At 39.0% G+C, this 26839-nt stretch overlaps 2 protein-coding genes across 4 annotated transcripts in view; one reads left to right on the top strand and one right to left on the bottom strand.

Moving 5' to 3' along the window:
- BTD (biotinidase) overlaps window positions 1–6379 on the bottom strand; it is a 10445-nt gene extending 4066 nt beyond the window's left edge. The window contains exons 1-3 of one of the 3 annotated variants that reach the window (XM_058024120.1): window positions 6340–6379; window positions 4737–4810; window positions 1293–1527 (exon numbers count right to left, since the gene is read on the bottom strand). In XM_058024120.1, coding sequence (XP_057880103.1) covers window positions 1293–1511 — 219 coding nt within the window. In that variant the 5' untranslated portion in view covers window positions 1512–1527; window positions 4737–4810; window positions 6340–6379. Of the gene's footprint in view, window positions 1–1292; window positions 1528–4736; window positions 5082–5692; window positions 5747–6339 lie in introns of those variants that run through there. The other 2 variants (XM_058024136.1, XM_058024129.1) reach the window with 2 other exon arrangements.
- HACL1 (2-hydroxyacyl-CoA lyase 1) lies at window positions 5888–26839 on the top strand. The gene is made up of 17 exons (XM_058024106.1): window positions 5888–5976; window positions 6994–7098; window positions 10639–10679; window positions 11222–11302; window positions 13946–14018; window positions 14506–14583; window positions 15557–15651; window positions 16046–16158; window positions 17754–17889; window positions 19029–19134; window positions 20476–20559; window positions 20840–20941; window positions 21858–22012; window positions 23159–23317; window positions 23608–23715; window positions 24314–24500; window positions 24919–26839. The coding sequence occupies exons 1-17, from the start codon at window positions 5920–5922 to the stop codon at window positions 24949–24951; spliced, it is 1713 nt and encodes a 570-aa protein (XP_057880089.1). The 5' UTR covers window positions 5888–5919; the 3' UTR covers window positions 24952–26839.

The raw sequence follows: 26839 nt of genomic DNA, 5'->3' as shown, positions 1-26839 counted from the left end.
GCACACTGCATCCAATTTCTTACCAAAGGTATCCTCCCTTCACACAAGTCAGGAGAATGTCATCATTCAGGTTAAAGACTGATGACATTAAAACTTGTCTTTTTATCAGAATTATGGTATTTGCAGATACACTTTGTCAAAGTGTACAGCATCACTTAATTAATTTGGTATTGGGTGATCTACAGCTTCTTGAATTTTTCCAAAGCAAATACAGACTGACAGACACATGCATGAAGAGACATCTCTAAATCCCATTGTAGTTTAGGGTTGGAGAGGGTACTGGGAGTGTTGATTTTAGAACCAGCTTTCAGAACCAGCTGTGGAAGCAGTGCACAGTCTGGTAGAAATGTAGCCATGCCAGAGGCTCTGCCTGAAATTCAGGGAGATCTGAATTGTTCCTAAAAATGAGGTGCATTCTTCTTAAATCAGACACAGCACCAGTCAGTCAACTTCCTGTTAGTTTTCAAAAGTCAGCTCAAATGTGTTATCTATGTGATGGCTCTGGGGTAATTTATGTGTCTTGGGTGCAAGGCTGCATAAAAATTGCTATTATGCTTCTGCTCAATCATCTGAACTTTAAAAAAAAATAATATCATGTTTTCAAATTATATAAAAATAGTAATTCTTCTCTCCCAGAACAACAGATCTCTGAAAACTGCGAGTCAGTTCTTCTCTGTGTAGGGCCAGTAACACTTGCTTCCTGTCACTAGAACCAGCCTGGGTTTTCTTGGGAGGGGAGGAAAGAGGGCTGTGCCTAAGAACAGCTGGCAATACTAGTCTCTCTTCTCTAAATATATTTAGACTGAGAACTATTCCATGGTGGGTAGGAGAAAGGAATGGAAAATTTTAATTCCACAATGCTGTTAAAAGCAGAACATTCATTTCCAAAGTATTTGACTTCTTTAGTTTTTAGAAACATCCAGGAATTTCCATTGACAGCACTGGAATAAAACCAAACCCAAGACAGCTGCCAGCAAGACAAACTTTCAAGGAAACCCTTCCATTTAAGTAAACAGAAAGGAGCTAGGTATTCAGACCAAAATAGAAAATTAATTTCCCAATAATAATAACAATGGGTGTGTTTTTCCAAGCTTGGAATAGCCCGAGTCAGGCAGGATGCTAACTGGCCTGCTTCTTTTTCAGAGCTGCTGGCAGGTCAGATCGTCTGAGAACCCAGACCACAGCTATGGATACAAATACAGGTTTAGTTGCCTGGGAACACAGATGTGAGAGATTATCTTCAAACAGCATACAGCCAGGGCACACACAGCGCTGCCTGGAGCCGGGCATACCTGCCTGGCAGCAGCCAGCACTTGCTGCTCGTAGATGTCGAGGTTCCTGGCCATGAGCTCCAGCGCGGCGCGGCGCTCCACCGGCGCCGCCGGGGCCGGGCTCAGGATGGACTCGTGCTCGTACACGGCCGCCACGTAGTGCCCGTCCCGCCGCGCTCCTCCTGACACCACTCGGCACAGGAGAAAGCAGAGGGGCAGCTTCCAGCACACAGCCACCATGGTGAATGCCAGGAATCTGCAGGGAAAATAAACCCAGACAGGTGGGGTGGGGGAGCTTGGGAAAAATATCACGCCAGGAATTTAAATTTACAATTAAGTGTGCATGTAACTGAGGCTCTCAGCAGTGTGGTGCTTTTAAGTTCCTGGATGACCATGTGCATGTTGTTTCTAAACCTTAAATCCATCTACACTGGTGCTTTGAACAACTGTGTCCTGTTCAAAAGTATTTTAACTTCATACGTAGTTCCGGTGATCTCCTTGCTTGGTTTCCCTTTATAATTAACATTCATTTACAGATTATTTCACCATATATCAAAACATCTTTGGGAAAAGTTTAAAGCAGCTCACAAATGTGCAGTTCCTCCCCCATTCAGTGATGGGAGATGTATTTAAAAGTAGAATTTCCTAAAATTACTTGGAGACTGTATTTAGCAGTCAAGCAGAAATAGGACTTCTTTTATCAACACTGAAAGAGAAAATTGCCAAGAGAATTACACCAGACAATATTTCTGCATCTATCATGAAAATGCCTCTCCTAATGGATTCAGAATTCACTGTATTCTAGCTCCACATATGAAATAGGCAAATATTTCTCCTACAGTGCAGCTTTTTTGAACACTTACAAAAATGTTGAGTGCAATTCAGATCGGCATTCCTCCCACATAATGCAAATAAGTAAGTTTAAAAATGCTTTCATAGTAACAAAAAAAATCAAAAAATCTATAAAAATGGAGAAAATTTGTATTAGTTAGCTTTTCTTAGAAAAAAATTAATTATTGAGTCTGGAAGGCTGGGACACTCTGCAATATGGGCTCCCCATGTAACCTTTTGACTTCTCAAGTCAGGGAAAGATTTAGCACAAGGACTGACACAGTCACTGGTTGTGCAACACTTCAGGAAGACTACAGAAATGCCTTTTCATTCAGAATTATTCTCACAACCTGAGAATTCTGTATTTGTCACCACAGTGTCACTAGTATCATTAAGGAATTAAATCTCGAATATCAGTGGAGTTGAAAGAGGGTGCAGAAGAGATTACTGGTGCTATATGTTGATAGCCCTAAGTTCAGTTACTGACCTTTTAATTGTATTTACTCTCTGGGAACTTGCATTAAAAAAAAAATAATTCCAAAACACTCTTAGTATCCTTCAGTCTTTATGATCCACAGCTCCCTGAATTTTTCCAAAGCAAATAAAGACTGACAGACTCATGCATGAAGAGACTTCTCTAAAGCTCAGCAGGAAAAAAAGATCCATTCTAAACTAATCAAAGTCTTATTTTTATTTATGTTCTATTAAATGTAGTTTTGTATCTAAAAAAAAAGAAAGTCTATGGCAAGTTAACTGAAAATATCTCTTTGCTTGAATTCCAGGATGAAAAGCAGCTAATAACAATCCTCAATACTGCTTTTTTTTTCCCCTAAACACCAACTGCTTAGTACCTAACAATGAGCAAATGGAAAAAGCATTATGTAGGACAGCAACATTATAACCTTGGTGCCCATGGTAGGCAGAAGAATTGTTTGCTCAACCAAAAGGACTTAACATGTAATAGTAACACTTCTAAGGGTACAGGAGTAACTTAGCTGTTCAATGCTGGTAAGCTCAACTACGTATTCCTATTTCCTTGAGCTTTAATTAGCCAGTGCGTCCATACATACATTTATTTAAAGTGTGATGAAAACAGAATAAAACCTTGGCCTCTCTGTAATCAGATGGATTAAAGACACTGCATTTATGTAAACAGTTTTGAAAAGTGATGTATGACAAGTTATCCTTGCCATTCTGCATGTTGAGGAAAACATTTGGTACTTTTGGGGGTGATTTGGCATGCATGCCAAGAATGGAGGGGCCTCCTTGTCCTGTGCAGCTCAGCTTTGCAACTGCAACACCAAAGCACATGTGAACAGATAAAGCAGTAGCAGGAGGAGGGAGTTCAGGAGTGGGAAACCTCTCACAGTTAAGGAACATACTGAAAATAAACAAGCTGTGCTGCACTTCACTGACAAAACTCTCTTTTCTATTTCCTGTCACCCCTTCCAAGCCAAAATGCCTATTTAGGGCAGGAATGGGCTCTAGTCAGCTGCTCCTTAATAAAGTTGTCAACTAAGATGTAATTAGAATTCATCATTACTAGTGATGGAAAAAGCTGGAGAGTTTCAAATCACGAGATGGAAATGCTATGCATTAGAAAAACTGCCTTTTTAAAATGCCAAACACACCAATAAAAAAAAAAAATAACAGGTAATGAGCCTCTACAAAATGTTGCATTTTGCAAACATGCTTGGAGAGTTTTTGTTTCTGTACCATGTTTCATTTCCTGGTGGTCAGAAACACTCCAAAGAACTAATCTGAATCTTTAACTCATTTACATGCACAAGAGGTTTAGCACTGAACAAGCAACTACACAACCCCATCTGGCTGAACCTGGGGCAACTGAAATAACTAAAATAATTCCTCTGAGTCTCCAGCCCTCTGGGATGTGATTACTGCCAGTCCTACAGATGATGGCTGAGCACTTGTGTGAGTGCTCCCTAAAGCCCTTCCCCTGTCTGACAGCTTAAACAACAGGGCTCTGCTCTCTCAGGGATTGCTTCTAACACACAGAGCCATGACAAGCCCCAGGGCTGGGCTTGGGTGTATTAAACTTTCCAGCCAAAATAAGGATAACCAACAGGGTTTACTCAGCCCTTGGGCTGTTGAGATTCCAAAAAGTGTGTCTCTGCCACACTCTGGATGCTTTTACTACTGGAAGATGTCACACCATCTCATAAATCTTTTCCTTGAAGAGAAGTTAATTTGCTTAGGATCTACAGAGCTGTCACCTCACCTGAGCCATGACTTTAAATTTTCATTACCTGAAATGCTTTACATTTTTCTCTCTTTTTATGTCCCTTCCTTTGATTTATGTGGTCTTCTGCCTGACAGACAAGCTTCAGCAGGATCATGTCACCCAAATATAAATATTTCACAGCAGTGTTACTGTCATGCAGTCACAATATTCCAGCTGTAGTTCTCCACAAAGGGTAAAAAGACTGGTGTCCAAGTTTGGATGCCAAGTTTCCTCCCCAGTCACACTGCAGCCTGTTTTCCTTTTCAGAACCATCTGATCTCAGTGTGTTGTGAAGTAAAGCATCCAGTCACTCTCTTTTCAACTTTGGAACCTTAGAAGTCTGTCACCTGTCACCACACCTGGAGATATACACAGACAAAAGCAACACATACCCTTCTTCTTCACACTTCTACACTCAGAAGAATCTTGAAACAACAGAGGTAGCACAGGACTAGTCTGGGTCCTCCTGAGTGATTAATAGCAAATGCATGTTAAGCTATGCCCAACATATAATAACATAAATAGCAACATAAAGAGTAATAATAGTAACATGAACAGTAATGATGACTAGGTAAATATTCAATTGGCCATGAAAAAATAAAGTGTTTTTTAGGTTGAATGATAACTGTGGATTGTGATGTTGCTGCCATTCTGCTATATATTATACAATGTATTTTAAAAATACATAAAATATAGTGAAATTCAAGGTGTTTTCCACTGATACTTCGTGTCTACTGCTTTTATTTGCTGCGTTATATTACAGTATTTTATAATGTAGGTTTTGTGAAGGTTTTTGCTATCTATGCCATGGGTGTTTTGTTATCTAAGTGTTTTTGTTGTTTGGCGAGTGAGGGCGAATGGAGCGCTGCTATCATCCGTGGTTCGGCTGGACAATGCGGGCGGTGGCACGGACAGGCCGGACCGTGAGGCGAGGACATGCTGTCACCTCTGTCACTTCAGAGACCCGTGCCGGGATGGGCAGAGCCGGGCAGAGGGGCGTGCGCCATCCCTCAGTGGGATTTCGGGCGGGTGCCGCGCACTCCTCCGGCGCTTTCCCTGCTGCTCTCCAGCGCCTCACGCAGCCCCCGGACTTTGCCCCGCTCCGCGTTCGCCACCTCTGACCAGCCCCACACAGCCGGAGCGCTCCGGGACGGCTGCCCCGCGTACCGGGCGGCCCTGCGGCTCACGGAAGCCACCGGGGCCACTGCTGGGCCTGCAGCGATCGATCGATCGATCGATCGATCCCTCCATCCCTCCCTCCCTCCCGGCCTGGCCCGCCCCGCTCCCGACCCGCCCCGGGACCACCCGGCCGGGTCCCGCCCCCACCCCCGCGCGCCGCGACCCTCACGCAGCAGGGCCGGCGCCTCGCGGCCTCCGATTGGCTGCCCGCGCTGGCCAATAGGAAGCTACCCCTGTCTCCGCCCCGCACCGCTCGCCAGCGGGGTCAGGGGTGGGTCCCTCGGGCCCGCCCTCTCCGCTGTCTGATTGGCCGAGCCGCCTGTCAGTCACCGCGGGCGCCCTTCGCCCCCGGGCCCGGCCCGGCCCGGCCCGGTGCAGCTGGGCGGCGGGGCAGCCATGGAGGGCGAGGCGGTCAGCGGGGCGCAGCTCATCGCCCAGGCCCTCCGGGCGCAAGTAAGAGCGCGGGACGGGGACCGACAGCCTGCGGGCCGGGACAGCCTGCAGCGAGTGAATGTGCGCGGCCGGACTCACCTGGGGACGGACGGAAAGGGCTCGCCCCGCCGCTCTGTGGGAGCGAGGGAGAGAGAGGGAGGGAGGGAGGTTCCGCCGCACAGACCGGGAGCGGCCCGGCCCCCGAGCGGCGTTCCCCAGGCCGACACTGATTCCGTGCTTCTGGAGGCCTGCCCCGTTCCCGAGCCTGCCCCGTTCCCGAGCCGGCCCCGTTCCCGAGCCGGCCCCGTTCCCGAGCCGGCCCCGTTCCCTAGCCGGCCCCGTTCCCTAGCCGGCCCCCTCCCGAGCTCAGCCGTCCCCCGTTACCACCAAGCGATGCCGGGGCTCCCCTGCGGCTCTGCCCGTGACAGCTGGATGGATGTGCCGCCTGCGCCTCCTTACAGCGACGAAAACTCTGTGTTATCACTAAACTCGAGATGCTGGCACGGGTCTTGGGAGAAGACACTGCGTTTGGCCTGTGAAACATGGAAAAGTAGTTCAGCTGTAATCCAGATAAGCGTAGTCTTCTCCATCTCTGTGTTTCCGTGGGCACGGTGCTTTCCCAGCCCGTTTTGCCGTTAGTTTTCTGTGAAAGTGTGAAAGCACAAGGTGCCATGAGGCATTTTCAGAGTAGAGGAAGGTGACATACTGAGAATTGGGAAAGTGACATAACGGGGATGTCCCAGGTAAGAATTGCTCAGTGAAAAGCACTAAATACACCTTGACTGAGACACCGAACCCTTGTCCCACTGCTTGTAGCCTCCCAAAATCCATTTATGTTAATTTCACAACCACAGAGGGCTGAGCTGCAAACATCAGCTGATGTTGCCTCAGTGACCTGTGAGCTTCTCTGTGACTATATATGTTACAATTTAGTTTTAGATTGCCTGTGTAGTTAGCATGTCTGTGTTTGGCATGTGCTTATTAAAGCTGTTTTTTGGGAAAAAACAGTCTGACTTTTCTCAACTTTTTTCTTTATAGAATATTGAATACATGTTTGGCATTGTTGGTATTCCAGTCACTGAAATTGCAATTGCAGCCCAGGCAGCTGGAATAAAATATGTGGGAATGAGAAATGAGCAAGCTGTAAGTATATATCTGTAATGGGACCAACCCTTTCCTTAACTGTTTCACAATGGAATGAAACCCAGTTTAAGTTTTCTTACTAGAAAGAATGTGGTCTCTGAATTTTCCTTTAAAGAACCTATACAGCAGCAGCCACTGTTATTTTGGAATAATGGAGAACATTGGTGCATTGGGTTGAGTGTTTCTTTGTGCCCTTCTTTTCCCACTTCCATTTTAAAGTGGCCACTTCTTTTCTGTTAAGGAAATTGCATCTTCTTTCATTTAAAAATGCTATTCTTCAATAAGGGAGCAAGGATAGGAGAGAGGAAAAAAAAATTAAAGACAGCATATGATGGACAACAAAAAAAAATTATAAAAAGTTATCTCCTTCAAGTGATATACTGTCAAATATTATCTGCCAGGTTTTGAGATGCTCATCCAGGGCTTTTTGCTTTTATGTAGCTTTATGCACACTTCCCAATATTATCATTCTTGCTCTGACTGGTAGTATTTTAGTTCCTTTTAGGACTTTATTGCTGGCTCCTTTACTTTCCCCCCCCGTCTATATCATGTTCTTAAGTACCCAAAGAGGAAAGTTTTCCTGTTGATTGATAAACTTGTTCTAACAATTTAAATAATTCTAGGGGTTTTTCCTTAACTGTGTTTTAAAAGCTCACAGAACAGCAAACCACAGAAAGTAATAATGCTTCCAAGTCCTCAAAATCAACCATGAACATACACTTAGACTCTCTTATTTATATATATTCAGCTTTATTGTGTAGGTGTCAGAAATTAAAGAGCCAAGCTCCTCAGCATTTTGGTGCTGTGCTGCTAATTCTGCATTTGTTTAGTTTCGCATAGTAGTAACTCTTTAAATCTCAGTAATTTCTTGGGTGATCTCAGATTGAAGATAACCTTGGGATTATTTGTTGTTTTGAAGGGTTGCTGCACAAGATGGGGAGCTGGCTGCTGAACTGGTGGCTGAGGGACCAGCAGCTTCCCATCCATACCTGGCCTACAGCAGTTACCAGTTTTCCTTAACTTGTTTAGTTCATAATCTTTAGGATTGTCCCAGTCCTCAACACAGTGTTGTTACAGTACTTCTTCTAAATCAGCTGTATGTTTTTGCTGTCTGATCCCTACACTGTTCTATTGGAATGTGAGAATTTAGAGCAATGCATGTCTCTATGGAAAATCTGTAACATATGAGCGAGGCAAACATAGACAAACATATTTAAAAGGTGTATTTGAGTCTTTGAAGAACTGGGAATTCAGCACAGTCTTCATATTCCTGCAGGCCATTTAGCAAATATTCTAGTTTTAGCTGTGGTTACTAACATGATTAAAATTAATTTCCTCAGGTGTCTATAATTACCAGAGAAGATTGCTTTACACTGCCAAACAAGATGCTGTTCTATTTATTAGTCTTTACTAGATGATTTATGATTTAATTATGAGCTGCTTTTGTTGTAGAATAAAAACAGCACAAAAAGACTGTTTTAAAGTTAAAATGTCAGGATTTCTCTTCTTTGGGGAGTTGAAAAGGATGAATGAAGCTGCATCTTGTTGTGAGTTTTGGTTTGTTCTTTATCCCCAGTGAATAATAGAGTAATTTCTTGGCAAAGGGTGAAAGGTTATGTATAGTATATTCAAGATATACTCAATATATACATGTCATAGTTTTAAATGTCTCAGTTGTGTGGTCTGGCTGTGGAGGATGTGTATGCAGCTGCCTCCTTTATTGGTGAAGGCAGCTGTAAATGATATATGGAAAATTAAGGGATTTTTTTTTTCCCAGGATTTGAGTTTCTACCTCATTTCTAGGCCAGATGTAGCAAAAGGATTTCCCTGTAAAAGTGATAACATTTTAATTAGCAGTGTTCATGGGAAATAGGGCCCATAAACAAGTTCAAACACAATAAAATCTCATGGTGAGATAATTATCAAGGAGCGTACTTGTTGGTTGACAGTGGTGGAGTCACCATCCCTGGAGGTGTTCAAAAGTGCCTGGATGTGGCACTGAGGGCCATGCTCTGGTTCACAAGATGGTGATAGGCCACAGGTTGGACTCAGTGATCTTGGAGGTCTTTTCCAACGTTAATAATTGTGTGAAAAACTCATAAAACTGCAGAATAGAAACACCTGATGAAAGCGTGGAGCTAAAAGTAGCACTGCCAATACCCACAAGCCATTCTCCTGTGGCCTGTAACATGGTGGAAGTTTGCCAGAAGCAGTTCACCTGCATCCACATGCCCTTTGAACAGGGAAAACTGTGTTGCAACTTCACAGGGGCGGGTGCTTTTTGTATCTCTCCTTGTGTAATTAGAGATTGCTGCACTTGTTTATGAGGCTGATAACCCAGCTCAGTTCTCAACTTCAAAACCCCCTTCACTCTATGTTTATTTGTTAACAAAACACATTATTTGTGTTAATTCTTACTCTTTAATAATAATTATCACTACATATTCAAACCAATCCCTTGATATTTGTATCCTTAGTTGTGAGCATATAATATGCTGGTGTTGGTGCAGCTGTGAAGGGAATTGGGCTCAAAGAACCCTTTAATAATGGCAGCTGGAACCAATATGGGCATCTTATCACCAGAGTACTCGATTATAACTAAAATCAAATCTCCAGTCTATTTAAAAATGAAAGGGGCAGGTTCTAAGGCCAGAAGCTTACTTTAAAAAATTACAAGATATTGCAAAATGAGGTTTTTTTTTTTCCATTAAGTGTTAGAACTCATTGATTTCAAGACAGGAGTATGAAAATATGAGAGACTGGGCAATGTCACACCTGAATTCTTGAGTTCTGTTGTCACCTGTAAACTTCTTGGTCACATGCTGTCATTTTTGCAGGTGAAATTTGTATCCAAATGTTTAATATCACTACAGGAATAGCTAAAAACATACTCTGCAATAACACTGCTGATAAGCTGTGCCAACACATGTTGTATATGTTACTTTTGTAATTTTTATTCAAAACATAATTTTTCTTTAAATGTGTGATACCAAAGCAGAGTGAGAAGTATTTCAGCAGCTCAGCTTATAAAAGATGATCCCAAATAATTCAATTATTGTCTCTGATGTGAGATTTCAACCTTTTGCTTGATTTCTGAAATACAGTTCAGAATAGGTGCATTTCTGCTTGTTGTCTTTCTCTTGCAAGTCCGTCTTCCATGTTCATTCTGAAGGCAGTGGAAAGCAGAAGTTTCATGTTTTGTTCTATTTATTTTTTTCCCTTGGTTTTAGTTGGGTTTTTTTCATCTGGTTGATGTTTTCCTTTTTCAATTCCCAAATAATCCTAATGTAATAACTTGTGACAAAAGGAGCCTGAGATGTGGAGAGAAGTGGAGAAGAGTCTTGAGATTTTTCATATTAATCTTCATGGACACTTCTAATAATGAGAAGAGTGAAATGGAGTTTTACTTATATTTAAGCTCTTATAGTCAGGGAAGAATCTGTACCTGCTTATTTTCAGTATTTTTGTTGAAAGTTATGTACAAAATATCATTAAGTGTAATAATAATAATAATATAATTAACTCCAATATTTTCAATAGGCTTGTTATGCTGCATCTGCTGTTGGATATTTGACTGGCAGGTATGTAAAGAGTGTGCAAAGCTGTTAAGAAATGCCCACTAGTTAAGAATTATATTTTTTTATCTCATCACCTGGAATAGCAAAAGTCTCTGCCTGAATTAAATTTCAGTAAAATTTGTGTTGAATCAGATGCATTTCTTCCAGTGTGAGTTTTCTTAATTGGTAACTGCTAATAAAGTACAGTTGAGAAAACTGCAAACATAAGTTTACATTAGGTGGCAGAGCAAATGTGGTAGAAGAAGTCAGAGCTGTGTCAGGATAAGCCTGTGTGTGTTGCCCATGTCTGTGTGGGTGGCACATAATTGTTCACTTGTTTTTCTAATTGGATTGATACAGCTCCATAGTTTCTGATTTCCATGTCTACCTTTAGTCATTCATACAAATTCCTAGTCATTCATGAGTTTTGGTGACATGAGTAAAGCTTTAATATTCTATATTTCAGCACCTTACTAATTTTTGTTGATTATTTATTTGGTGTTCCCTGTGCTTACTTTACTTTTCTCTCTTCCTCTTTTTTTTCTTTTTTTGTATTTTCTGTGTAGACCAGGAGTATGTCTTGTAGTGTCGGGTCCAGGTTTCTTACACACCCTTGGTGGGATGGCAAATGCAACCATTAACTGCTGGTAATTTAACTGCATTTTTCCTTTAAAATTCCAATAATTGTGTGTTGTTACTTGTTTCAGATGTTGAGCTCCACAGTATTTAGTATTTTAATTTTCTCATTATCCGCATGAAAGGGGAAAAAAGGAATTCTTCCTTTATCAACCTTAAAATAATTTAGTTACATTTTTGTATTCTCATGGATAAAATTCTTGGTTTTGTCCTACTCCATTGTGTATATATTAGAAAATCTACCAGTACAGCTGGTTGTATGGGTATGTTTGAAAATCAGGTCAATATTAGCCTGTAATGCTCTCATGATCATGGAGATCATCTTAAAGGTGTTTCCTAAATTTAAATTCATACTGCCTTTGAATTACTGTATTTCATACATGAATAAATTGACAACTGCATTGTTAAAATCCCTATTTGCTCCCCACACAGCCATTTAGAGCAGTAATTAAGTATTGAATTAAATTATGTACAGAGGGATAGTATTTACTCCTATAAGCCTTCAGTGAGACGTGACAGCTTTGTCTGGTGTGCCCCTGGAAGCTGTTCAGAAAGCTGTACTGAGGAATTTTGGGAAGAAGCTGTAGCAATAGCAAGCAGATGTGTTCACAGAACGAATGTGATTCAGAGCAGTATGAACACTGGAACACTGAATTAGCAGTGGCTGATGGATGAGGGAAGCTCGGTAATGGGAACACTACAAATCAAATCTGACATTTTGAAAAAAGTCCTCTAGTGTTCAAATACTTTTTTTAAAAAATGAGTTATTGACTAAAGTTTTGCCATCACTATTTGACCTTAAACTAAAAAAGATTATAGGAAAACCTTGCTTTTGAACAGTCAGGAGTTTGATTCTAAGGAAGAAGTGTACATGTAATTTACTTACGGATTTGCAGGAGACATTTTGAGCTTAAACTGCATTTTCAAGGGTAAAACCTCTTGATACTTCCTGCTAAAAATTGCCTGCCATGATGCTGCCTCCTGTCCTGACTCATTCTGAGCAAGATTTTGTACCTCATTCTGGCTGTGACAATAGATTCCAAAGACAAGTGTGTGCTAGTTGGTAAGATTTGGAGTAAACACAAGCATGCTGAAATTGTAGTTAAATTTTTTATCAGTTTACTGAAGTTCTTCTCCTGCAAGTCCATAAGACTTACCATTATTAGTTTCGTTATAGTCAAATGTTCTGTCTGCCTCACTGTTTTTATAAGCATTGCTCTTCAAAATGTCTGCAATATTGTGACAGTAGTACAATGATTTCCTTGAGGGAAAAACTTACTTCTAGTTAGAATTGTTTAAAACTTCAAGGGCAGAACTAAATATTTTCAAGATATAGCTGTTGGAGTTGGCTTTCTAAATAGTAGACCAGTTTTGTAATTGTATTTCATTATTGGGAAGTAGTAGTTAATTTGTTCATTAAAATATTTAAATAAATTTGAAAAAGGCAAGTGAGAGGAACATAGCGTTTGTTGCTGTCAAACAGTCTTGGATAGTAATAATCATTTTGCTGAGGGGATGAAGCAGAATGAAATGTGTAGAGCAGTCACCAAGTGAGTTTTTCCATAAAGATTTTTCATGGAGGTAAGATGCAGCCTGAAGTTCTCGTTTCACTGCTCCAGGGGATTAGAACTGAGATTTTTGATGTATGGCAGAGAAATGGCCTGGTTATGAAGCTTGGATCTAGATACATATATCCCCAAGTCTTATGGGTGATTAAATTGAGGATTATGCATGGAAGTCACTGCTAATGTTTGAGCTTGATACATTGTATAGATAAATGCAGTCTATAAGGCTGGATTTGAAGAGAAATTGTTTAAGAGAAAAAGCCTAGAAAGTTATAGACCCAATATTTCAATATAGTGTAGATGAATAAGATCAATAAAACAACTTTCCTCTGTTGACTCAGCACTTAGCATTTTAAGGTGTTTGACCTACAATTTGAATAAAAGACAGGTTTTCATTCACTGTAGGAAAATTATTTATTATACTTTGTGGAAATGACAGTAAAAATGTGCTCCTGCGGAATGTATAATCCTCATGGTAACGCAATACTGCCTTCCTCGCCTAGCTGTGAACCGATTTAAATTCAGGACTGCTTGCAGGCATGGTAATTTTTTGTCTGGTTTTTTCAGTTTTGGAGTTTTTTTACTAAAAACAAAATGCAGGGAGTTAGCTCTCAGCCAGGTAACTTAGCTGTGTTCCAAGTTGTATAGGAAGAAAGCATAATATTTTTGAAAATTTGTATTCTAGCTTGTTTCTTAGTTCTAGTGCTTGTGCATGTTACAGTATCCTTTATAAAGACACATCTTAATACTTTTTGGACCAATTAATACTTTTTAACTTCTTATTAGGTGTTATCAGTCCCTCAAACCACTGTGTAACCCGTATTTTCAAACTTACATGAAAATTGCCTGCAATGGGACTTGGTTTTAGAACTTCTATCATCCAAGTCACTTAATATGGCCAAATTGTCCCAAAACTGGTAACCCAAAAGCTGCTGGGAAGGCTACTGGCTGACACTCTGATATTTAGAATCCATTTTTGTATTCTGTATCTATTCTTGTACAGATCTGGGGATGCTATATGTATATATGTATACTTACAGGGGGTTTTGTTGGTTTTTTTAATTTTTGTTTGTTTTTTAACTTTTCTAGGCCTTTGATTGTTATTGGTGGTTCTTCTGACAGAAATCAGGAAACCATGGGAGCTTTCCAAGAATTCCCACAGGTACACAGACATAGCTTTCTGCAGGAAGGTTGCAGTTAAATAATTCTTGTTTCTTCATTATTGTAGGAAAAACAATCCCAAACACTAACATTTCCTAGCAGATCTTATAATGCTGTTGATTAGCTCCACCTACTGGTTTAAAATTGACATTGTGTAAATACAGCAGATTGCCTTCATGTTGGAATTCATACTCTATTTTAGGTTTTCAGCTAGTATAAATTACCTTTGTTTGTTCTGAGAAGGACAAAAGCAAAATGTCCAAGAAAATACACCAGTTTATGGGGCAAGAAAAGAAAAAAAGCAAAAAAACTTAAGCATATGGAGGAATGAGTATGGTCTTGACAGTTTTGACCAGCTGCTACTGCATTTTTCTATGGGAAAGTTTCCACCTCATTGGTTTTCATCTGTCATTTCTTTAATTTTATTCAAGTGGAAATTAGAAAATTACTTTGATAAATCAATACAATGGCTATTTGCCTTTATTCAGGTTGAAGCTGGCAGGCTGTACAGCAAGCTGTCTGTCCGTCCAAGCAGCCTGGAAGTTATTCCTGCTGTTATTGAAAAGGTATGAAAAATACAAAATAAACAACAGAACATCAGGTAACTGTCTCCTGTTTAGATTTTGAGGGTTTATTTTTGTACAGTTGTTATTCTGAGTAATTTGCTCTGGCAGAAAGGAAGTGGTGGTTGATTGAGTAAATTAACAACTGGGGAGGTTCTGCCTTATGGACAATGCTATGGAATAGGCTAGAAATAGATCCTAGTCCAGTCAGATGCTTACTGATCCCTGCAGTGATTTTTGTTAGCTTCAGATAAAGTTGGAAAATTTTTATGAAATAAATGCTTTTAGGCAGAGATGCAATAACTAGAAATAAAATGCTTCAGCTTTACCATTGTCATGTGAAGGAGATTTGGAGGAGGGCAGTGGAGATGGTTGTATTTGGGGTTTGAGTTTGTTTGCTGTTCTGTTGGGGTTTTTTGAGAGTGAAAAAAACACATCCTTATCTCAGTGCTTCAGAGAGGATTAGAGAAGTCTCTTGGTACTGCTGTAGCAGCCCTTCAGCCATGTCAGCCTAAATTCTGCATACAGTCATACTGTTTCCAGAAGTGCAGATTCAGCAGAGCATCTAGCTGGAATATAAGAACTGGGATCAAAAGTAATAGAAAATGGAGGCCTTGGTTATCTTGGTTTTGCTCTGTTTTTGCTACTTTAAGTAGAATTCAGCATGCATATTTAATTTTGTATCTCCAAACATAACAGCTGATAAAGCCATTGTCTCATTGCAAATCAAACAAAGAATTTAGAGTCTAATACTGTGCATCTGCTGAAAGGCTCCAGCTGGTATATAAGAGAAAGTGTAAATAGCTGTCAAAACTTTATTTTGTGGTATAAATCCATGGAAGCTTCCACTGTGATGAATCAGCAAAATGAAACTGTGTACCTTGTCTGCCTACAGCAGTTTTCTTGCTTTTTTGAATATAGATATTTTTAAAATCCTGTCAAACAGTGATTAAAGCTGTGATTGTATGTTTTCTAGGCTGTGAGAACCAGTATGTATGGTCGTCCAGGTTCCTGCTATATTGACATACCCGGGGATTTTGTGAATCTTCAGGTGAATAAGAGCTCTGTCAAGTGCGTAAAGATTACGTTCATTACTTTTAAAATTACTGAACAAAAGAAAATTCATTTATAGGTCAATTTCTTTCCTGAAACAAGAAAATCAAGCCTCTAAATGTGACATTGCATCATAACATGATACAGATTACAGTTTGTACTGAAATGTGCAAAAAAGAATGAGTTAATATGGTAATATAATGATGTCACTCTGTAAATCTCTGAAACAAAACTACCTACAAGATCAAAGAGACAAGGAGGGAAAACTTCAAAGCCTGTTTTGAAAAATATATTTCCTGTTCTAATAAATGCTGTAACATGGTGTGTAGCAACAGCACTTTTATGCTAAACAATATCAGCATTTCTTGTTCTGAATCTTTTAAAGAGCCTCTTTTGTTTTGCTTGGCTGCAGGTACACGGAATGCTGCCTGCCACCTCCCATCAGCTTGGCTGAGCACTCTGCTGTATCCAAAGCAGCCTCTGTCATTGCTCTTGCCCAGCAGCCTCTGCTCATCATTGGCAAAGGTAGAATGCTTTGGTGTAGCTTTGAACTGTGCATGTTCAGGACAAGAACTGTGATTGCTTTTCCCCAGAAGTGTTACCCATATTCTTTTTAGTCTAACAAACCAACCAACCAGTAGTAAAAACACAAAATTCTTTGGAATTTGATGTTAAAATCTGCTCAGGTTTTAGAAATTTTTTCTGTTCTTTAATAGTTTATTTTTCTTCTAGTTTAAGGAAAATCAACTGGTAAAATACAAGTTTATGTAGAAAAAAACCCAGACAACTGTTGACTTTAATCCTAGAGCAAAGACCAAGGGATCACTTCCAAAATTCCAAGCAATTTAAATTCTATTAAAGAAATATTCTCTGCTCTGGCATATATAGCAAGAATCAGAGTAACCGAAGGTAATTTTTCTGGTTCTTGCTATAAGTGCCAGCCTACCTGTGTGGGGATGTACAGCAACACAGCAGGTGCTGCTGCTGTTGCTGCTTTACAGACTTTTCTTTGTATTCTGGCAGTCTAATCAATTCCTGGAGATGGAGGGTAATTATTTTCTGTGCTAGTTCACTTCTTTTGTGCCTCCTTGTGGAGTGTTAGCCAGTGCAATGGTGTTCCTGTTGAAGATACAGGTCAGCTAGGAAGAGAATTAAAATAACCAGCTCATTTAACCCAGGCTGGTTTCCTGCAGATATGGGGAATGATCTCTGTCTGTGTTTAATTGGGGAGTGCAGTGATTGAAATGAGATGGATCTTATGATTGATTAGGTAATGAAATTGAAAACAGAAGGTAGATCAGAAGTGATTATGGGTTGATTTTTTTCTCTCTGACTGGATACACAGGAAGAAATGGGTGTTCTTCGAAAGTGGAAGGTGGAAAACTCAAAAAAAAAGTGTTTTGTCTATGTCAACATTTGAGAATTTACTCAACAAATGTGCCTGGACTTTGTGCTATATATTGTTAGCAGATTTTTTTTGAAAGATTTGCAAAAGTATATTTTTCAGGATTTAAGACTCATAGATTCAAGCCATGCACAAGGACCAGTCAGTTAATCCAGGTTACCTGGGCAAGCTAAATTTAGCAGCCATGAACTGCTGCAGCATCAGGAAATGTGTGCACAAACACATACCTTTGCAAGGACTTGTTTGTGTTTCTCTCTTTTCACTAAAGGCTTATAGTAGAGTCTTTGGGCAGGTTGTTATGGAGCAAGGGATAAGCAAGAAATGACATGACACGACATCAAGGTCATCTCATGTTGCTGCTGCAGAAGTCTCTGTCCCATAATTCAAATTTCACTCACTAAAAAATTGTGATTTTAAATAAACCAGATCTCCTATTTTTCCCTGCCCTGCTTCGTAAAAATTGATAGAAGAGTTCAGCTGAAGTCTTACAAAAAAAACAAGCAAACAAAAATTTTTCCCAAAAGTATGTGACATTTTTAACTGCAGATATCTGTGGTTTGGCATGTTTAGTTTTGAGTTCTTCAGAATGAAAAGTAACAGGCAGATTTCATAATGGAAAACAGTACTCTCTGCCATAATGTAATCAGCATAATTGTAGTTCAAGCAAATACAGTTGGTTTCTGTAGTATTAAGCAGTCTCTTTCATTTCATTCAGGTGCTGCTTATTCACATGCTGAAAACAACATCAGAAACTTGGTGGACCTTTGTGGACTGCCTTTTTTGCCCACCCCAATGGCAAAAGGAGTAGTTCCTGATAACCATCCAAATTGTGTAGCTGCAGCAAGATCAACGTAAATATAAAGCAAGGCTTCTAATCCTAACAGACAAGAAACAACTAGGAATTTTGGTGGGCTACAGATGCCAGGGAAGAGAAAATTCATACCACAAAAATTTTTTCAACTATTTTTTGCACCTCACTGTAGAGCACTGGAGATTCTGCTGGAAAAGGGACAACACATTTAAGTGGATCACTTTAGAATGCTGACCAGGAAAATACTTTGAGATACAATATATTCTGTAGCTATGAAACCTATGGCAAGTAGATGTATACATGTTGCTAGTGTGTATTTTGTAACATAAAACATAGCTGGTAAACAGTTTATGTTAAATGTTTAACTTTGTGCACTAGATAAACTCCTTCTTTTTACTTTAACACCATAAACAGAAGCTTGTTGCAGCTGAAGTTTTGCCAGCTGTTGTTTCTGTGTGGTGTTTGCAATACCCTATCACTAAATTGCACTTTATTTATAAAGAAAAGTAAGATATTTCAAATTACTCTGAATGAGTATGTTTAAAGTGATTTTTAACAGGTTTTTTTTTTTTTTGGCTTTTGACAAAATTAATGTGACTGGACTCTGAGAACCCCACTATGTATGAATATGCACAGAGTCAGTTTGCAGATGGAGCATTTATATACCCTGAAAGTAAAGTGCTGTCCATTGCTGAGCATATTAGCTTTATCACTGTTAAGCATGCTGCTAGGCAGAATAGAAAATAAAAGAACATACCAAATATTGTCTGCCTATCTGAAAGGTAAATTAATGGGAGACTAAACTGAGAGGCCCATACCAGTCTTAATTTTGGCATCCACCGTTGTCAGTGTCACAATAGTGAGTCTTTTGCTTTAACCTGAGCATCATTCTAGCATCCTGTTGGTCTTACAATGTATATGATTCCTCTCCTATATGCAGTGTAATAGGAAAATAGTAATTAATTTTCTTCTGAAGTTCCTTAACTTTAGAATGGCTTGGTGATTGGCAGTATAAAAGGATACAGGGTTTTGGGGCTAAGCAAGCAGCTTAGAGGAATGAAGAATTCTATGTGTATTCTGAGATTTGCTGTGGTGGTTAGGGTTGTTTCTAATTTTGCAAAGACTGTTATATGTAATAGTGATTCCTTCTTACCTGCTTCTGTCATTTCCCTTTATTAGGGCATTACTGCATGCTGATGTAATCATCTTGCTTGGTGCAAGGTTGAATTGGATTTTGCATTTTGGCCTTCCCCCAAGGTATCGACAGGATGTAAAGGTTATTCAGGTAAGCAGGAAAATTTTTATCACTTAATAGAAGCCTTCTGTGTTCTAGCATTGACCAGAGCAATTGTTGTAAATTATTTTGGTAATGTCTTTCATGTGGCAAATACTTCCATATGGGCAGTGCAGTATGGTGCATATAGTTATGGTAATTCTCCAGAAATACTTATGCTCTCTTTAATTATTGTTTTTACTTCCCAATTTTTTTTCAAGAATGCTTACAGTATTGTTCCTAGTTTCAAGAGCTTGGTGCTGCTGTAATGAGGAGGGCAGATACATCTATGCCATTGACTAATATAGGGTTAGACTCACAATACTGTTGTGATTTTTGGAGCATTGGAATTTCTATGATTGAAAGAAAACTGTCTTTGAAATTGTGGAATCTTTCATACTGCTCTCTTGGCTGACTTTTTTTCTGAAAAAGAGCTGCTTTCAAATCCTGTCATATTGTAAGAGCTCAGTCACTCAGAAATGAAGTAAGAGGAAGAAAGGCTGTTAAACTAATTATTGCATTTGATAATCTGCCAGCTCTTAGAAAGAGAAGTCTTCAAATTGTGTCCTTAAAATCTCCTCTCCAAGACTCTGTGATCAAATAGTAGTAGTTGATTCATACTGGCTGTCCTGCTTACACTGACCTGGAATGTAGTCTAAAGTTCCAAACTTCACTTCAAACTTAATAGCATTAATTTTTAAGCTAAATGTTTAAAAATACATGTTATTTTTGCAAATATTATATTATTCCTCTTCCTAAAAAATTAAAGAAAATATTTTTTCATCTCACTTAGTGTTTTAGTACTAATCTCTGATAGTGAAAAAAATTAAGTCACTTCATTGTCTGTGTGACCTGGTATAATAACATTTTGTGTAACCTTAGAGGGCTCATGCATCCCTGATAGATTTGCTTCAGTAGTTGCAACTTACTTTTCAGTTTCTTCATGCTAACTAAGTTCTTACTGTCAAGTAGCATGCACACAGTTTTCTCTGAAAAAATTGCTGCTTTGTATAGGTATACCTGAACCTAGATTTTTAGCTTGCATACATTGCTGTAATAAAGTTCTACAGTGTCTGCAGGAGCTTGAAAGAAGCAAGCAGTCAACTCTAAGGATATATATGCCTTTTCATTAAAATAGGTATATACCATAGGGTTTTACTTTTTATAAAGGGTTGTTTCCTGATGTCATGTCAGGGAAAGGCAAAGGAAGTTACCTGTGCAGCCAAAACAGGATATGAAGACAATGTTAGACATCTATGCATGTTAGGGCATGTTCCTCACTTGAAATAAAAAAAAAAAAACATTCTGGTTAATATCCTTGAGTTAATGGTTGGTTTTGTTTTTGAAATACAGATTGATATTTGTGCAGAAGAGCTGGGGAATAATGTAAGGCCAGCTGCAACTTTATTAGGTGACATAAACGCCGTGACTGAGCAGGTAACATAATGTCCCGTGTCCTCTGGTTTTGACCTCAATTTCCTCTGATTCATGTGGTGTAATTTGCCAGTTAAAAATAAAAGAAAAAAAACCCAACTGTTCAAGGAACCATTTTTCAGGCAGTATATTTGTGTTGTATATCCAGTCTATTCTCAAATTTTATTTTAAACATTCTGATTACTGTGATTGTGCTGGGATGGTTCTTAGTAATGTTATTGATATCTTGTTGTCTTTTAAATATGTTGAAAGACCCCTTTACAACATTGAAATATTGTTCCAGCTCTTAGAAGAATTCAACAGAAGATCATGGAAATACCCTTCTAATTCAGAGTGGTGGCAGAAGCTAAGAGGGAAAATAAAGAACAATGAGGAAAGATCAAAGGTAGTGTGACATTAAAGAAATTAAAAGGTTTCTTGCTATAACAGGCACTGATAAATTGTCAGTTTTGTAACTGGTCTATATCCAGCTTCCTCAATTATTTCTCAGTTAAGTCACCCAGACTTTGAAAATTTGTACCATTCTGGTACAGGCTTACTCTTCTTATGCTTAAGTGTTCTATGATTTTGTATAAATTCAAACTGTGTAGAAATCATTACACTTTGGGATTGGATTCTTAAAGTCATTAGTAGAAGACCACAGCCAGAGCTGCTGTATTATGTGCAGTGGCTTTTAAGCAGTGGACTGATATTCCAGGTACTCCAAGTGGAAACTGGCTTAGGTGAAGACACATTCTTAGTTTTCTTCTAATTGTAATCATTGTTTGTAATTGTGCAGTTTAGCAGTGCTGCTCTAGGTTTAATCTATGTTAAAAGCAAGTAGCTGTTAAGGCAAAGAGACCACAGATGCTTGGTATATACCTATATATATTACTTTGTGTAACTCATATTCTGCAACTTCAGATGCATGTTCCCAAGGCTGGGATCTAAAATAAAGTCATTTTAACAAATTGCTCTTTTGAATTATCTCCCAGCACACAGATGACAGCTCACTTAGGGTTGTAAATAGTCACGCCTGGTGCAGAAAAATTTCATGAGCCTCTTGGGTTAAACTGAGTTTTAATAGCTTCTGCTAATGATAGGCTATTGAAGGGCTGCTGAGCTTGTTGAGCCTCTGATAAATATGTTGTGTCCCCAGGATAGATACAAAAGGAGTGACCTTGATGCAGTGCCTTGAAAACCAAATACTTCAGCCTTACCTGAAGCAGAGTGTATTTTATTTCCATCGTTATTATTTATGTGCCTCTGTTTTGCACCCTAAATTGTATTCATGGGAGTTACTGATGTCTTTTCTTTTTAAGGGATTAGCATTGCAGAAATCTCTACCTATGAATTATTATACAGTCTTCCATCACATCAGAGAACTGATACCCAAGGACTGCATTTTAGTAAGTGAGGGAGCAAACACCATGGACATTGGACGAACTATGCTTCCAAATTTCTATCCCCGGCAAAGGTGGGATATCTTCTGTTCTGACTCAACATGCTACATTTCTGCATAAATGTCTTCATTTAGCTGAGAAGAATAATGGCCTAGAAAACAGAAGTATAATATGTTGGGAGAGGGATTAAGGAAAGTTTTCCACTCACATACTGATGTCCTGTCATAGATTGTAACAATTCTCTGCGTGCTCTGCAGCAGAATGGTGATAGTTGCTCTCTTCTTATGGAAAGGGAGTGATGAGCATTGTGTTCAGTTCTCTGACCTTGATGTTTGTTTCTGTGTTCAGAGTCTGTGGTAAATATTAATGAAAAATAAAAACAATCATTTGAATTCTTATGTTGAAAAGAGTTCACATGAAGAGTTTTTCTTTGGAACACTTCAGAACAGGGAAAACTTGAAAATTGGATTATATATAGGGCATGCTTTCATGTAAACCTGCATGCCTAAGATGTGGCTACTCAAAATACTGCTTTGTGAGCAAAACAACAAACAACACCCATGTACTTCCAGTAGAGCAGGGGAAAGAGTGTGTATTTTCCCCCTTATTTAAAAGAAGTACACACTAATGTTACTGGTTGTCTCTTCAGACTGCACTGCACATGTCTGAAAGGAAATTCAAGCAGTTAACCCTAGAATAATCTAGTGCTTTATGTACTTTTGTATCCATTACGTGCTTCTGATGGAAATGATCTAACTAAATTATAGCTTTCAATTTGATTTCAAATGGTTGAACAGAAGACTAAAATTTGAACAGCAGTGTTTAATCAATGGCTTTCAGACTAATAGTTATATTTTCAAGGAATTAAATATAGAAATATTTCATGTTGTCTGTCTCTACAGTAATTGAATGTTTTTGAAATACTGTAACTATGCAAGATAAAAGCATATGAGAATAGTTCATTATTGTGGCACTAGTGTACAAGAGTTCTTCATTTTAATTTGAGTTTTCCAGTATGTTTATATCCCTTAAAACATTTGCAGTTTTATCAAATGTTTGGCTGACTATAATAATCTCTACATGTGGTATCTCTTTATACAAATTGTTTATAAAAAAATATTTGCATACTAAATGGCAAAGTAATCAAAGTAAGGCACCATGAATGAATTAAAGAGATTGAGTAGCAATAAAGGGATAGTAATTGTGTATTCTCCCTTTAGGCTTGATGCAGGTACCTTTGGAACCATGGGAGTGGGGCTGGGTTTTGCCATAGCAGCTGCCATGGTAGCCAGGGACCGCACACCTGGAAGGCGAGTTGTCTGCATAGAAGGGGATAGTGCTTTTGGATTTTCTGGAATGGAAGTGGAGACTATCTGCAGGTAACTGGCTTTTTTTTGGCTCAAGAAGATGCTCTTCAGGGTCACTTTAACTGGAAGAGCTTAACTGATGGTAAGTGGGGCATCCATAAAACACATGAAAACAAGCCAGAAAACATACATGCTCATTTTTTATGTTGCTGTGATGTAGTGCTTTACTAGTGATGGTTGAATCGTATTTCAGGTGGAAGTGGGGTTTTTTTGTCATTTTACTTGTAAGGAAAATTACACTCTTGGCATCTTACAGAAGGGGGCAAGTATTTCAGAATTCTTCCAAATGTGTCTTTTTACAGATACAACTTGCCAATCCTGATAATCGTGGTGAACAACAATGGGATTTACACTGGTTTGGATGCAAATTCCTGGGAGCAAATGTTAAAGTTTGGTGACCCCGCTACATGGTAAGCATCTTCAATGTCCTATGTAACTATGAAAGAAGTGACCAAAATGGTCATTCTCTTAATTTTTAATGCTTTATGATCCAGATTAAAATTACATTTATAAAATCAATTTAGTCCTGGGCTAAGTTGATATAAGTAAGAACCAATTACCAAAAGCAAACAGCCAACCTACTTCCAGCCTTCTGTTTGCACAGCAGTGCAGCAGGGAGATGATTCTTTATTAGTTTTCTCAGGTTCTTGCAGCAGTTCAGCTCACACAGTACAGAGTTCATAGTGGGTAACTTTCAAAATCCTGATACTCTCCAAAATTACCTGAGATCTGAATTTACACAGGACTTCTGCTTCTGAGCTGAGATCTCTGTACTAAGAGAACTAAGCTAAAGCTTATCTTGAGGAATGGCTCCACAAGATAAAAATGAGTACAGTACCCTATAAACACATCTTAGGTGATACAGCAACCACAGGTCTTTCAGCCCAGAAGAATTCATCAGGCCAGCACAATAATCATCTTGCACTTTAAAATTGGTGTTAAAGTAATTAAATTAGTCAGCCTGGCAATTTTCCCATACCATTAGTCATGTTTTCCATTCTGTTACAGTGTACCTCCTGTTTCTCTCCTGCCAAATGCACACTATGAGAAAATTATGTCTGCCTTTGGAGGCAAAGGATACTTTGTTAAAACACCAGAAGAATTGCAGAATGCTCTGAAAGCAAGTGTGACTGACAAGCAAACACCTTCTCTTATAAATGTAATGATTGATCCACAATCTGAGAGAAAGAAGCAGGTGTGTATGTTTTTTCCTTTCTTTTACTGCAAGCTTCATGGTGGTAAGCTTCTGAAAACCTTAGGGACTATCACTTAAACAACAGAGGAGGCAGGATGGTTGCAAGGAAGAAAGATTGTTGTTAGATTTGGGAGATGGAAAAAACAGATTGTTGTTAGAATTGGGAGTTGGAAAGAACAGGTCCTTTTACACCATGCCATCTGCTTTCCTTGCTATCTGCTTGTTCGGGTTTTTCCCCCTACTGGCTGTATAGTGTCCTTAATGACTGTTTCCAGAATTTAAGGTTATTCCTTTTCATTCTAGACCAAAGGAGATAAACCATTTTTAAGCACTCTTTATATCCTGTGGATTCCCCCTTACTGTTTGTCCATTCTGATGTGTTTTTTTATTCTATGTTGGTTTGTTTTTTTGCTTCCAGGAATTTCCCTGGCTGACTCGTTCTAACCTGTAGTAGAAGAGGAAGATGATGGTGGTGCAAGGCATCATGTTAAACAAACAGAGTTGTTTTCTGGAAGTACAACTGATACAACTGTATTTTGCATAAGCACTGGAACAAGTGGGATTTTAGAACTGCTGTTAGAGGAATCTTTAAATGCTGAAATTAGGTAATTGTAAAATGAGAACGACACATATGAATGTATATCCGGCCTTCTAACAGATGGTACACAAACACTGATGATAAAATTATATACTTTTGCTTTTACTCACAGTAATACCCATTATCTGCGAATTAAAATCTTTAATGTTCTGGATGAGCAGAATAAGGTGAGGGTTTTATGCTCTCTGAAACATAGAAGTGTTTGTTTGCCAGTCTGCAATTATAGTAGCTTGATTTTTAACCAACCACACCACCATTCTGCTTGTTAAAACCTTTGTCCTCTAAGGACCAAACCAAAGCATCTTGTTGTGAATAATTCCTGATTGGCCTCATTATGCATTGAAGCCTGTTGCATTGGTAGTAGCTTCCTAATTTTACAGATTGATTTTTCAGCTTCTTCTGAATGTAGAAGTAGTGTATTAAAAATGCAGACTTGCTCAAGGGCTAAGCTTCTGTCTGCTGAATTTGTTGTTACTAACTGGAACTTATGGTGTTTGTAGGAAAAGCAAACCCTGGATTTTTGTTTGAAGCTTAGCTCTTCACAAACACCAGGCTGAAAACATGGCCATATTTATTAGTGAGATTTCCAGTATTAATAGATTGTAAATCTTTGTAATCAGAAAAATTATAAATAAAACATTACCACCACCATCACTGAAATATCAACAGTGACACCAACAAAAAGACGACAAAGAAAACCCAAAAAACCCAAATGAAAACAAAATTTTAAAAAATCCCTCACCAGAGCAACAACAATAAAAGCTATTAGACTGGAGCATAATGTTAATTTTGGATGGCATCACAAAACAACCACCAGTGTTGGTGCTGTGGCTGGCTAATTGTACAACAAAAGTTCTTCCTCTATGGAGACCTAGAGTCCCACCTGCACTGTGATGCAGAGGTGACATTTAAAGCAGATACTTGGCCTGCCTGGCATTCTGTCTGCTGTATTTTCATTTGTTGCTGCATCTGACAATCTGACTTAGAGTTCAGACTTTAGAAATTAAGTAGCTCTTTGTCTGTACTTCTGTCATGGCCTACAACAGTTACTATGCAGAATACTCTAACAGATTATATTTACATCTGTTCTTAAATGCAAGGTTCTTTGTTGTTACATGCACAAAAGGGAATATTCTATCTCTGATTTGGGTTTTGCTTGCTTTATTTTCTATTATTCCATTGTCAATAAGTGCTAGTTATCTAGTGGAAAGCACTTGATGACCTAAGGAGAGAGAGCACTGGGCTGGCAGGGGATTGTGGCCTGCAGTCAGGTTTGTTGCAAAAGGCTTGGCTTATTGGGTCTGGCACTTTGGTTTGGGTCTGGCCCAAGGCCATGGGTTACTGTTAGGTGGAGGAATATAGGAATGTTTCTGCACACTGGTACAGGAAGATAATATCTGAAAGAAATAATATCTGAAATAACCAGAAGTGCAAAAGGATAAAATCCTAGAATGGATACAGCTCACAAAAAATGTAAGGTTGCTGAGTTGCTGTGTTCTCTGGGATACTCTGCAAGGAGGGTGGAACAATGTTGAATCTTGACATTAGTTTTGTTTCATTCTTCTTCTTGTCTCACAAATTCATTTTGATATGTTTCTCTGATTAAACACAACTCATTATCGTGGTATAAAATATCTGTAAGAGTTAATGCTGGAACTGACCACAGGGGAGCTTATTTGCATTGGCTAAGCAAATGTAGAAAATACTATTTTATACTTGAAAATTAATAAAAAGTGATTTT

This window comes from Melospiza georgiana, chromosome 1 (assembly GCF_028018845.1).
Source record: "Melospiza georgiana isolate bMelGeo1 chromosome 1, bMelGeo1.pri, whole genome shotgun sequence".
NCBI classification, from domain to species: domain Eukaryota; kingdom Metazoa; phylum Chordata; class Aves; order Passeriformes; family Passerellidae; genus Melospiza; species Melospiza georgiana.
This window is presented reverse-complemented; position numbering and strand designations above follow the sequence as displayed.